Source organism: Leopardus geoffroyi, chromosome A2 (assembly GCF_018350155.1).
Source record: "Leopardus geoffroyi isolate Oge1 chromosome A2, O.geoffroyi_Oge1_pat1.0, whole genome shotgun sequence".
Taxonomy (NCBI): Eukaryota; Metazoa; Chordata; class Mammalia; order Carnivora; family Felidae; genus Leopardus; species Leopardus geoffroyi.
The window spans coordinates 162,387,175-162,401,416 of record NC_059331.1 but is presented as its reverse complement, the minus strand read 5'-3'; the positions used below and the strand labels follow the sequence as shown (position 1 = coordinate 162,401,416).

The 14,242-nt window shown below is 47.2% G+C and overlaps 1 protein-coding gene across 3 annotated transcripts in view; it reads right to left on the bottom strand.

Moving 5' to 3' along the window:
- The window catches only part of ZNF398 (zinc finger protein 398), a 34,742-nt gene extending 26,293 nt beyond the window's left edge, over positions 1 to 8,449 (bottom strand). Inside the window, exons 1-2 of one of the 3 annotated variants that reach the window (XM_045496057.1) lie at positions 8,386 to 8,449; positions 2,227 to 2,622 (exon numbers count right to left, since the gene is read on the bottom strand). Coding sequence is in view for 1 of the 3 variants with exons in the window: in XM_045496055.1 (XP_045352011.1) it covers positions 2,227 to 2,622; positions 7,639 to 7,662 (420 nt within the window). In the remaining 2 variants the exon portion in view is untranslated. Of the gene's footprint in view, positions 1 to 2,226; positions 2,623 to 7,021; positions 7,137 to 7,638; positions 8,003 to 8,385 lie in introns of those variants that run through there. The other 2 variants (XM_045496055.1, XM_045496056.1) reach the window with 2 other exon arrangements.
- Positions 8,450 to 14,242: the final 5,793 nt, after the last annotated feature.

Sequence of the window (14,242 nt, the reverse complement as noted above, 5' to 3'; positions counted from 1 at the left end):
GGTCTCCTTTGCCAGCTCTGCCTGCCCCTGGAGCATGGTCCTTGGACTCTTCTCCCTGCTTCGCCATGCTTTCTCCTGAGGCAATCACCTCCAGTCTCAGGACTTTCAACAGGGTCTGTGCACCCATGACTGCCAAATATTACTCCTCTCTGAGCCGCGGGGACCACTTAACATCTCTCCTGACTGTATCACGGGCACCTCAAACCTAATACTGCCAAGAGAGAGCTCCTAATTCCTTCCCATTCCTCAAGATAGTCCCCATCTCAGTAAATGTCACCACCATCCATCGGGTTCTTGGAGCCAAAAGCCTAACAGTCAGTAAACCTAAGGTGGTTAAGAGCATATGCTCTGGAGCCAGCTGGGTTGCAATACTACTCTATTACTTATATTTAGTAACTAAATGATCTTGGGCAAGTTAGGGTTCCTATGAAAATAACCAAAGCACTTAGAACAAGTTCTATGTAAATTATCACACACTAAATTTAAAATTATCGTTGTTCTTCATTCTTCATTACCAAATTCCCATCCGTGACTTCTACCCAGCATCTCTGCCAAAAGTCCGGAATCTGCCCACTATCTGTCTCCACCACGGCTACCCTCACCCAAGCCACTCTCATCCCTCCCCACTATTGCAGCTGCTTCTTGTTTTCTCCCTGCTTCTATTCCTACCAACCTGATCCGTCTCCTACGGAGCAGCCAAAGTGATTTGTTCAAAATATCAACCAGATAGAACTCTGCTTAAAACCCTCAATTTCTTTCCATTATACCCAAGATAAAACCAATTCCTGGGGCGCCTGGGTGGCGCAGTCGGTTAAGCGTCCGACTTCAGCCAGGTCACGATCTCGCGGTCGGTGAGTTCGAGCCCCGCGTCAGGCTCTGGGCTGATGGCTCAGAGCCTGGAGCCTGTTTCCGATTCTGTGTCTCCCTCTCTCTCTGCCCCTCCCCCGTTCATGCTCTGTCTCTCTCTGTCCCAAAAATAAATAAACGTTGAAAAAAAAAAATTAAAAAAAAAAAAAAAAAAAAAAAAAAACCAATTCCTTACCTTGGTCTCAGACCCCTACATCAGTGATTCACAGCCCCGGTTGCACATTAGACCCCACCACGGAGATGTTAAGATTTGTGTTTTAGCCTCATCCAGGACCCACTAAATCAGAATCTCTAGGTGTGATGCCCACCAAAATGGAAAAAGCCCTCGGATGATTCCTATGTACAGTCAGTGCTGAAAAACACTGCCCTAAATAACGTGACCTCATCCATTTCTCTAGGCACAGGCCTGTTTTCACCGCATACCAGCTAATGGGTTTCCCCTTGCCTTCAGTGTTCCACGTTTGTTTGTCTTCAGGACTTTGCACGGGGCATCGTCATCGCCTAGAAAGTTCTTCCTCAGATCTTCTCACAGCTGCGTCCTTCCTGTCATTCAGTCTCAGCCTAAATATTAGCACCTTTATGAGAGGTGCTCTGAAAACCCACCAAAAACTAAATCACCGAATAGCACTTTTTTAATCTACTCGCACCTAAATGGATTTATTTTCTTGTCTGTTTATATCTTCTGTCTTTCTCCACTAAAATTTAAGCTCCAGGGAAGCTTACATGAATTGTTCAGTGCTGTGCCTCCAGGATATAGATATTCAGTAGACAGTATGTGCTCAGGAAAACCAGATGCCTTGAGGCTGTGCTCCATAGATTAAGAATGAAGGTTATTTTCTTCTGGTGTATGAGCCACTCCCTCCAGAAGGGCCGGGCCCTAGCCCCACAACATACTTCCGTAAAGGGTACTAAAGGGCAGGATCATGCCAATCCTAGGCCTACGGAGAGCCCCAAACCATCTGCTCGCCAGCTCTTCCCCCATACTCCTCTCTTCACCAGAATTACCAACAAATTCATAAGGGCTGATTGAAATGATATTTAATTTAGCTTCCGCACCAACAACGAAGCAGACAGGTTAACAAAGACAAAAGAGACTCGGAGATAAAGGGCAGGAGAAAGCTGAAGAGAAAAACAAAATCTATCTGCCAGGTAGCCAACTCTGAATTGGAAAGAGGTTTCTAATCTTCAGTCGGACACTTCAATTCAAATCACAGCTAAATTGAACGTGAAATGTTTCCCAAATAGATGAACAAAACCCACCTTAATTGCTCCTTTAGCCTGACTGGCCAACAGGATCCCTTACTCCTAGTCTATGGACTAGTGGTACCACTTCCCACCCAGAAGGGGCGAGGGAATTACCTTTGGGATATCCCCTTTGATCCCCGGCGGCAGTCGCAGGATCCAGAAGTTTCGGTTTCTCAGCAGGTTCTCCAAGTTCTCCAGCCGCCTCTGCAGCAGCCCGTACTCCTGCAGCAGGGTCCCCAGCACGGCCCACTTGCCCTCCAGCTGGTTCCCGAGATCAGCCACTGTCTTTTCACAGCTGGCCAGCTTCTTCTCCGCCGTCCCCGTCCGTCCTTCCAGGTGCAGGAGGCGCCGGCTGTGGACCTCCACCTTTCTCTCAATGGCCTGCACGGCTGCCACCACGGTCCACAGGGAGATGGCTGCCGTCTGCAGGTGGGCCTCGTTTGCTGCCGGGGGCGTGGGAAGAGGAAGGGGCTGCAGGGAGGTAAGGCATTCAGAGTCCCATTCAGAAGTCTGTATGCGGTGGAGAGAGGAGACAAGACACTGAGTGTTGGAAGGAACCCTAAGCCAAACTAAAATCAAAGAAGGACTGGTTAGCTGGTTAACCAGCTGTGATTCATCTAAATACAGTTTTAGCACTGCCTGCAAAAGCTTCATCTTTATGGTGCTCGTCAGCAGCAAAAGCCAAGAGGACTGCTTTGGCGGTTCAGGGATGAATGAAGTCAGACAGTGAGGGACACTGGATTCAGAACCAGCCTGGCCTATCCCCCGGGGTGTTACGCTGTAGAGCCAATTGTCCAGAGGCTCGGGTTGCTGCTGCATCCTCTATTTCTGGAAAAGGCCTACGTGCACCAGATCTTTCTAGGTTCCTCTGAACTCACTGCCCTCTGATAAATCCTTTATTGATTTATGCTCCAGCCCTGTCCACCACCCTGCTTACGAACCTCAACCGTACCATTCTGTAATACTTTAAAAAGCTGAGAGTATTGAGTATGGAGAAAACATATTTTCAAATATTTGATGGTTCTAAAACGTTAGGCAGAACAGACTTTTTTCAATTAAAATTTTTTTAAATGTTTTAAATGTTTATTCATTTTTGAGAGAGAGAGAGAGAGAGAGAGACAGAGACAGAGAGACAGAGTGCAGGAGGGGCAGGGGCAGAGAGAGAAGGAGACACAGAATCTGAAGCAGTTCCAAGCTCTGAGCTGTCAGCACAGAGTCCAATGCAGGGCTCGAACCCCCAAACCTGCAAGATCATGACCTGAGCCAAAGTCGGATGCTTAACCGACTGAGCCACCCGGGAGCCCCCTTAATTAAAATTTTTTTTTTCCACGTTTTTATTTATTTTTGGGACAGAGAGAGACAGAGCACGAACGGGGGAGGGGCAGAGAGAGAGGGAGACACAGAATCGGAAACAGGCTCCAGGCTCTGAGCCATCAGCCCAGAGCCTGACGCGGGGCTCGAACTCACGGACCGCGAGATCGTGACCTGGCTGAAGTCGGACGCTTAACCGACTGCGCCATCCAGGCGCCCCAATTAAAATTTTTTTTTAACGTTTATTTATTTTTTTATTTAAAAAAATTTTTTTTAACATTTATTTATTTTTGAGACATGGAGAGACAGAGCATGAACGGGGGAGGGTCAGAGAGAGAGGGAGACACAGAATCCAAAACAGGCTCCAGGCTCTGACCAGTCAGCACAGAGCCCGACGCGGGGCTCGAACTCACGGACCACGAGATCATGACCTGAGCCAAAGTCAGATGCTTAAAGGACTGAGCCACCCAGGCGCCCCAACGTTTATTTATTTTTGAGAGAGAGGGTGCATGTGCAAGAGAGCAGGGAGGGGGGGCAAAGAGAGAGGGGGTCAGAGGATCTGAATCTTCGCTGAGAGCAGAGCAGCAGAGAGCCCAATGTAGGGCTTGAACTCACGAGCCGTGAGATCATGACCTGAGCTGAAGTCGGACACTTAACTGACTAAGCCACCCAGGTGCCCCCAGAACATTATCATTTTTTATTTAATGTTTAATATTTTATATATCATATTGCATTTATTCCAAAGGGCAGAACTAGAACCAACATGGAATTTTCAGGCAGGCAAACTCTGTCCTACATAAATAATTTTTTAAACTAGATCTTTCCAAGAAAATACCAGGCTGTCCCATCACTGAAAATGCTGTGAAATAAAATGTATATTAAAAAAAAGAAATTCCAGGGAACCTAGGTGGGTCAGTCTGTTGAGTGTCCAGCTCTCGCTTTTGTCTCAGGTCATGATCCCAGGGTCATGAGACACAGCCCCCGCTGAGCGTGGAGCCTGCTTAAGATTTTCTCTCTCATCATCCGACTTCAGCTCAGGTCATGATCTTGCGGTTCTTGGGTTCGATCCCTACACCGGGCTCACTGCTGTCAGTGCAGATCCTGCTTCAGATCCTCTGTTCTCCTCTCTGCCCCTCCCCCACTTGTGCTCTATCAAAAATAAATAAAACATTAAAATATTTTCTCTCTCTCTGCCCCTCTCCCCAGCTCATGGTCTCTCTCTCTCTCTCTCTCTCTCTCTCTCCAAAATTAAAGAAAGAAAGAAAGGAAGGAAGGTCCTACAACATAGGGGAGACTGGAGCAGAATGACCTCCACAAAGCCTTGAGACTCTATGAATTTGACAACCCGCTCCCTGGCCACAACCTCCCATCTCTCCAGCTCACCCACCACCTGCTCTGCAATCCCACTAAGCCCCTGCCCAAGCCATTTGCTCCTGGCTTCCCAGCCCGTTACAGGCTTTGTTTCCTTCCTCGGTGCATCATTTCAACCACCTTCAACCCCTTTCTGTCTTTCTGCCTCACCTGCTCCAGCTCTGAATCAGTCTAACTGTTCCTTCTCTGTTCCTGTAAGCAAGCTGGTAAACCCTACTAAAGGAAGTCACAAGACAGGGAAAACTGGTGTCACCCCACACCAGTGGTCTCTAAGCTCAGCAGGAACTCAACATTGTCTGGTGCCCCCTACGCTTTTCTTCCCATTCCATATAGTAGCCACTGCAACCCCCCCGCACACCCCTTAAACTTTTAGTACAACGCTTCTCAAACTAACGTGCCCGAGAATCATCTGCAGATCTTGTTAAAAGGCAGACTTTGACGGTTGAGCGTCCAACTCTTGATTTCAGCTCAGGTCATGAGATCGGCCCCGCATCTGGCCCAGCACTGACAGTGTGGAGCCTGCTTAGGATTCTCTCTCTCCATCTCTCCGCCCCTCCCCAACTCGTGCTTGCTCGCTTGCACGCGCGAGTTCTCTCTCTACAATAAATAAACTAAGAAATAAAAATGCAGACTTTGATTCAGCAGGCCTGGGAGGCAAATTGAGATTCTGCATTTTTACCAAGCTGCCGGGTGATGCTGATGCTGGTGGTGCAGAGAGCACACGTGGGGCAATGAGACCCTTGTCCACTGCAGGCCCCCTCAACCTCAGGGGACAACATGGCCTCCTACTTTGAGAAGAAAGAGTAATTAGCCTGCAACTCTCTCAACTTTCTCCTATTACACTGGCTTCTCACTTCAAACTCATCAGTAGCTTCATCCATGCTTTCTTCCTTCCTTCCCACAGGAAAAGGTTGCAGGCATCCTATTTAAAACTAATCTCTCCACTTACGCTCTGAATGCCAACGCTTTCCACACTTTTAGGGACATTGTTCTTTTCTCTTTTTTATGGTCAGTAGTTCAATGTCTCCTAATTCTTCTCGGTAAAGGCAGACCCGCACCATTCAAAATGGGAACCGCATGTGGCTATTAGCACTTGAAATGTGGGTATTGTGACTGGGACGTGCTGGAAGTTTAAAATACACACCAGATTCTGCAGACTTAGTATGAGGGGGGAAAATGGAAAACTTCATTAGTAAGTTGTTAATATTGGGAGCACCTGGGGTGGCTCAGTGGGTTGAGCATCTGACGCCTGGTTTTGGCTCAGGTGACGATCTCAGGGTGCTGAGATTCAGGTCTGCCTCTGGCTCAGGCTGTGCACTGAGCATGGAGCCTGCTTGGGATTCTCCCTCTACCTCTCTCCCCCTCCCCCTCCCCCGACTAGTGTGTGCTCTAAAATTCTAAAATTCTTTTTTTTTTTTGTTTTTAAGTTTATTTGAGAGACAGTGCACGTGGGGGAGGGGCAGAGGGAGAGAGAAAATCTTAAGCAGGCTCCATGCAGCCAGTGCAGAGCCCAAGAGTCAGATGGGGGGGGGGGGGGGGGGGGCTGAACTCACAAAACCAGGCGATCATGACCTGAGCCAAAACCAGCAGTCAGATCCTTAATCGACTGAGCCACCCGGGCGTCCCCTGCCCCCCACAAAAAACATTCTCAATATTGGTTACACACTGAAATATTCCGTATGCTTTGGATTAAATAAAATATATTAAAATTAAATTCATCTATTTGCACTTTTTAAATGCCAGTACTAGAAAATGTAAAGGTACCTATGTAGTTTCCACTTTATTTCTATTAAATAGGGTTGGCATTGAGGCTTGATCATCTTTACCCTGGTAAAAAAAAAAAAAAAAAAAGGAAAAAGGAAAACAGATCCAAGGGCAGACACTGCGTTCCTCTCTACCCTACTCCCCACCCCATTGCTACCTGCTCCCTCTTTTCCTCCTCACTTTCCAGGCACTCCATTGCCCATTCTGTTTCCTGACTCACTAAAACGGCTCTCCTTGGGGCGACCAAAGGCTTCCTGGCTGACAAAATGCACGGCGTCCGTTTCAGTCCTATGCTACTGGGCCGGTCCCTGCTCCTTCTACGTGGCTCTTGTGCGCAGGGACTACGTTGGTCACCTCCGCGGCCCTAGCAACTGGGAGAGGGCCTGGCTCGCTGCCGGCCTGCGGGAAATAGCCGCGGGACGAATAAACACGCATAAGGCTATCTGGTCCACGGAACCCGCACCAGTCGTTCAGCAGCACAGACGGAGGGCCTAGAGTGGCGCGCGTTGTCATCTACCGGGCGCTGGGGACCCCGGCGCTCACGCAGTCCTTCGTCCCGCCCGGGGGCTACCGTCCGCGCCGCATCCGCGGCCGCGCGGGGCTCAGGCGGACGGCCCCGAACGTGATTCTGTGCGGACGGCTGCCGGAGCCGGAGAACGCTGATGGAAACACCCAACCAAGCTTCCTGCCCGCCGCGCGTCTGGCGGGCAGTGGCGGGGCTGACACCGAGCGGGAGGAGCCCCTCTTCACTCATTCCTCTTTCATTAGCGGAAGACGCGCTCTCGGCTCTAAACGTCCGAATGGGAAGGAGGAGCCCCGGGCCTCGCACCCGAGGCGCCGGGACCGCACGATGGGGGAGGGGGCGCCGCCGTCCCGGGCCGGAGTTCGGCGTCGGTGTCCTCACTCGGCGCCTCAGGCCCTTCCCCGCCGGCGGGACCCCGGGAGCGCCCTTGCGCCGGGGCCCCGCGCCTGACAGGCCGGGCGACCCGACCTCCTCCCCTCCCGCGGGTCCGCGGCGCCGAGCTCTAGGCGCCCAGACCGTCCCGGGCTCGCAGCGCTCGGCGCGCGGGCCGCTCTTACCGGAGCCGGGGCCGCCTCGGCCATGGCCCTGCGCTGTCCGGCCCGGGCCGGAGTCGTCGTCGTCGTCGCCGCTGCTGTCGCCGCCGCCGCCGCCGAGCGCGCGGCCCCACGCAGGCCGGCTCCGGGTCTCTCCGCAGGCGGCGCCCGCCCGGCTCTGCCTTCCCTGCCCGGACTCGCGCGGCTGCTCGGGGCGCCGGGACGCAGCGGAGGCACGGCGGCCGGCCGGTGAAGCTTAGGAGGCGGGCAGGCTCAGCGGCGCTCGGCCCGCAGCGGCCCCTCAGCTGGCGCTTTGTGGCCACCGAGCGCACCCTGGAAACGGCTCCGGCCTAGACGCGCCGCAGGCCCGCGCCGCCCGCCCGCCGCCGCAGCGCGCCCCCTGCCGGCCCCGGCGGCCACTTCCGCCCCGGCGGTGGAGGTGCGGCGCCCGAGGCTTCTGGTTTCTCGCTTACGCCCAGAGGCTGTATCTATCAGAGAGGAGCTTAGGACCCAGCCCCAACCCAGGGCCCGTTCCCGGGAGCGCCTTTCTTCCTGAGGGCCCGGTTGGCGGGCACCGCACGACGGGAGGCGCACCGGCGGGAAGACAGCCCAGTTTGGAAAGGTGGCGATCGGCGGAGTGCGAGAGCCAGACCGGCCGGAGCGAGCCGGTGCGTTACGACGAGTGACCGAGAGACACAAATCTGCGACGAAGAGACGTCCGTCATTTGCAGACATAGCACTTGTGGCTGCTAACAAGGTGAAGCGGCTTACGTCTCTTGTGGCCTGTGTTAGGACCAAAAGTGAAGTCTACAGTCTCGGATTATTGAGGTTGCGATTTGCTGCGTCTCTGCTGATGAACAGGAGAGAGCCGAGTGTTACTATGGAGGTCGTGGGTGTTACAGTTAAGACAACCACACAATCCTGAGTTTCTAGCACAGCCCTCAGTTCAAACATGCTCGACGTGAATGAAAATCCTCCCGAGCCTGTATTTCAACAAATGAATCAAGTCAATGCCCGTAACGGTCAAAGTAACACTAAATCACAAAAGTATGAGAACCATCCCGTTGGGGCACCTGCTCTTGAGCATACAAACTATCTTTAGACTGGAGCTATACCTGAAAATCTATTTTGGTCAAGTGGTGAATGTTTGGTAGTTAAAAATTAAAAATTGCTATTCTCTAAATGAGAATGTCGCCATAACAGAGTGAGCTTTTAAAAAAGAAAAAAAAAATACGAACTTCCCTGGAAACTCAGTTTTTATGGTTTTATTATTAAAAGCGTAGCAGTTAAAATGTTAAAGTTTGGCTTTGTAAGGCAAGAACAGTAACTTCTCAGCCCTGGCGACTGCTGGATCCTTATGGCCAATAAACAGGCTCATTTGCATCACCAAATAAAATACTTTCAACTGAGCTTCAAGGAATAGCAAGGCTACATCTGCCAGTATAATATGGTAATATTGCCACCAATTTATGTGTTTCTTCCTCTAAGAGGAACTGATTACGGTAAAGACTTTGTTCCTTTTTAATTGTTGGCCTTGATAATTTCTTGGGCAATGACAGCATTCCATTGAAGCAATTTCACTGACTAAAGTTTTGTGCACTTTCAAGAAAAGGCATGATACTTTCAGAAGCAGGTTTTAAGATGGTTGTACTCATGTATTTAGATTCTAAGTTGTAATATTTTTGTCTGTTCTTGGCACTATACACGGTGACCAGAAATAAATTTGTCCTTAAAGTTTGGATCTAGAAATGTGACAATGGAGCGATTTAATTACCTTTCAAGTTAAGAAAATAATCAAAGTTCCGTCTGTAGCTTATCTTGTATGCACACCAATTTCAGCATCTTCCCTGGAGTAGAATCAAAGGAAGATCTTTTCAGCAGGAATCATGCAGGAAATACTTACACTCTTAAGGCACATCAATTTATGCATCAAGTTCCAACAAGCAAACTGCTTTCTATGTAATTAACCATTGGTTATTAGTAAGTCTTGCTATGTTGGTAATGTTCTTTGGGAATTACAGAATTAAGGCCTTATTCATTACCTTTGAAAAGCATAATAGCTGTTATTCCACCTTGTTTAAATATCTCGTATATGAACTGACAATCTCACAATCTCTTGTATATCATATAATTTGTTACTGGCTGAAGAAAAATTATGGAAGTGGTCTACAGTCTTTCTGCTTGCAGCCAGTCATTTTTTGTTACATCTTTTTAAGCTATGACCATTTTATGAAGATAAAACTGAAGGGTGTAAACAAATTACAGTGTGTTTGTGTTCATAGCCTTTTACCGTATGTGTCCTGTAGTCAATGATAATTTCATGCATTGGTCTGTATGATTTTATATTTCATAAATATTTCCCAAAGTCAGATCCACTGTGTGAGACACAAGAATCTTTCACCAAGTAAAGAAAGTGGAAACATGGTTGACTTAATCTTTAATCCTCTTTGTTGTCAAATCTAAAAATTAAGGTTGATTCTTCCAACCTTGTGTCCAAAGGTCACACCATATACTTTGGGAGCATATTTAACATTCTCATTAGCCTTTTTGTGTATAACAAAATATAAATCCAGCAACAGTTTTTAGGAATGTTTTCTAAAATAAATCAATATTTACAATCCATAGCTTCAGCAAATCTCAAAAATCCTTTCTCTTCAAATGCAGAAACGGTTATTACTCTATTGCAATTGTTTCTACAAGCTTTAAAAAGCATTAGCCTTCACAGATCCCAAACCATGAGGTATTATCTTATTAAAACCATTCTTGAATAGTTCGTTATTTAGAGAGAACGAATGTATTCTGGGTGTCTCATTTTATCTAAAAATTCTTTTTTTTTCATTCTGTCTTTATACTTTTAATCATGACGCAAAGATGATTTATCATGGGCACCTGGGTGGCTCAGTTGGTTAAGCATCCAACTCTTGATTTCAGCTCAGGTCATGATCTCATGGTTAGTGAGTTCCAGCTCCATGTTGGGCCCCGGGCTGTCAGCATGGAGGCTGCTTGGGACTTTGTCTCTCCCCCAACCCCTGCCCCTCCTGAGCGGTGCTCTCTCTCTCACACAAAATAAATAAACTTAAAAAAAAAAAAAAAAGGTGATTTATCATACATCTGTTGTATATGAGTTTTTGTCTTCGTGAAATTTTGAGGTAGCCATGTTGACATTCTGCTTTTCATTATTTTTTTTTTAGTGTTTGTTTATTTATTTTTGAGAGAGAGAGAACACAGTTGGGGAGGGTCAAAGAGAGACAGGGAGAGAGAGAGAATTCCAAGCAGGCAGAGCCCACCTCAGGGCTCCATTTCAGGAACAGTGAGATCCTGACCTGAGCCAAAATCAAGAGTTAGACACTTAACAACTGAGCCACCCAGGCATCGCCCTCCACCGACATTCTGTTTTTAATTTATCCTCCTAATATGTGAAAAATTACCAAATAGGGCTTTTTGAGATTCACAGACTAAATGGAATTAAGTAAGCAGACATTAGTTTCTACGTATTGTTTATAAAGTATTTTTATTTTATTTTATTTTATTATCTCTTTTTAAGTAAGCTGTGTGCCTATCGTAGGGCTTGAACTCACGACCCAGATATCAAGAGTTGTGTGCTCTACCTACCAAGCCAGCCAGGAGCCCTTCTACAGATTTTATTTAGTGTTATGAATGCCACTGCACCAAAGAATTCCACAGTAATTAGAATTATGATATAATCTAATCTATTATTTTGCCCTGTGTTCATATTTATATTTTTATAAACATCTGTAGGCTCAAAAAAGATAACAGTGTTCTTTCTAAAGTTATCTGGGCAGGAACGCCTGGGCCTGGGTAGCTCAGTCGGTTAAAAGTCCGCCTTCAGCTCAGGTCATGATCTCACAGTTTGTGGGCTCGAGCCCCTCATTGGGCTCTGCGTTGACAGTGCAGAGCCTGCTTAGGATTCTCTGTCTACCTCTCTCTCTGTCCCTCCCCCTCCTCTCAAAATAAACATTTTTAAAAAATCTTTTTCATGTTTATTTTTGAGAGAGAGAGACACAACGTGAGCAGAGGAGGAGTAGAAAGAGAGGGAGACACAGAATCTGCAGCAGGCTTCAGGCTCCCAGCTGTCAGCACAGAGCCCGACGCGGGGCTGGAACTCACAAACCGCGAGATCATGACCTGAGCCGAAGTCGGAGGTTTAACCAACTGAGCCACCCAGGCACCCCAAAATAAACATTTTTTAAAAATCCAATCATATGTACTTCAACTGACTGTTAGCAGTACAACATATAAAGGACATCACCAAATTTAGCTTTCTAAGTTACCAAGAATTTAGAATACCTTAACTTGAAAGTAGATATCCAGATATTAACAATAAATACAAGTGACATGCCATATTCATGCTGCTGAAGATCGAAGCACCAATGGGACATGATAGAAATCTACCCAATTGTACGGTCATGACTCAAGTACAGGTCTAAGAACACCAGCAATGACACTGAGCAAGTATTCAGCTATTCCACCTTGCAATGGCCAAGCCCGGATGGCAGAATTTGGTCAAGCTCTGAGTCCAAAACCAAAGGTCAGCACGCCCCTGGTACAAGTGCACGTAGCTCTCGTCTAGGCACACGTGAAAGATCGGGCAACTGTGCCGTGATCAGATTCCTGGAGTTGTAGACGAAAATTTCCGTAATTCCACCCACAAGAGATACAAACACGAAATGCTTGTACTACAGTAGCTGTAGTATTTCTGTGTTTCAGGGAGTTTCAGGGAAGGCTTCCTGGAGCAGGTGACCTGATAGCTGAGTCTTGAAGGAAAAACAGAAGTTACCAGATGTCCTGAGAAGGGAACACAGTCATTCCAGCAATGCAAAGTCCTGGAGGTGTGCTCAGCAAGGGATGTCCAGAGAACTCCAAATGGGGCAGTCCTGCTAGATGTTAAAATGTGGAATCGTGGGGAGGAGAGCGCAGACGCACGTGATGAGAGAGGCTTGCAAGCTGTGAACTCACAGAAGCGACGAAAGAGGATGGAAAGAATTAAAAACGGCAATTACCAAACAGGCAGTAAACTAACATTGAGGGGTGCCTGGGTGGCTCAGTCGGTTAAGAGCCAGACTCTTGATTTTGGCTCAGGTCATGATCTCATGGTTTGTGAATTCGAGTCCTGCGTTGGGCTCTGCACTGACAGCATGGAGCCTGCTTGGGATTCTCTCTCTCTCTCTCTCTCTCTCTCTCTCTCTCTCTCTCTGCTCCTATCTCTCTCTCTCGCTCTCTCTCTCAAAATAAACTTTTCAAAAAGGGATATTTTAAAAAAACCTATCTGTAAAAACAAAAAACTAACATTGAACTGGTGATTCGTATTTATTGGGCACTTTAGACAATCATCTAATTGAATCCTTACATCAACCACATGAGGTAGATGTTGCCGTTTTTACACCTCAGTTTATGTGAAATTTTACGTGTCTCTACACGTGTTGTGACACCTTTTATCCCGGACAAGTTTTTCCAGGATATTTGTCTGGCAAATAATCTGTGAAACAGAGGTAGTGTCTTCCTCTGGGGGAGAAGGCATATTTGTTTCTTCATTAGGATAATAAAGATACTGTCTTCCCCCAGGTCAGAATTTGCACATGTAGGAGAAGCTGGGTGGCTCAGGCAGTTGGGCATCCAACTTCAACTCAGGTCATGATCTCACGGTTCGTGGGTTTGAGCCTCACGTTGGGCTTTATGCTGATCAGATTCTCTGTTTTCCTCTCTCCCCTCCCCTGCTGGTGTGCTCTCTCTGTCTCTCAAAACTAAATAAACACTTAAAAATTTAAAAATTAAAATAAAAATAAAGAAGTTGCACATGTATGCTAGCATCACCCTTATAAGATTAGGATAGAACTGCCAGGTGAAATACAGGATGCCCAGTTAAATTTGAATTTCAGATAAACAACAAGTGTGGACTGTGCGATACTTACACTAAAAATTATTTGCTGTTTATCTGAAATTCAAATTTAATGGACATCTGTATTTTTACTTGCTAACTCTGGCAACTCTACGTTGAGAATTTCCTAAACTTGCTGTCCCCCTGCTGTGACACAGAACCACACTGTGTACAGCAGCCACCTGAGCCACCTGAGTTGTCCGTATGGGCAAACTGATGGGAACGTGAAGCTTATGCTCCCTGCTGCTCTGTGAGTAATGAAGTCCCTCGTCTCTGACCCAGGCGTCTCCTGTCTTCTCCACTGTCTCTGGAAACTATAGCAGGCTAACTTGTGAATTTACAAATCGGATAAACCCCAGAACCAACAGTTCCTTACTTGACAACAATCCCCTATGGAGAAACACTGAGGTTATTTCTAATCTAATTAGAGAATATTACTAATGTAAGCAATGCTGTCCCAAATATCCTGGAACATACTTCTCTGTGCATAGGTATAATAATGTCTGTTGGAAACTTTGCTGGAAGTGGAAATGTTTGTTAGGTCAAAAGGTATGTATACATAAAATGTTGAAGTATATCAACAAGTTGTAGAGGTCATATCCATAAAGGTATATATCCATGAGGTATAAGAGTATCTGTTTCACTCCCCACGTGAATCCACTGTATCCTGAACTTTTTTGATCTCTGCCAACCTGATGAGTAAAAAGTGAGATCTCATATAGTATTACTTGT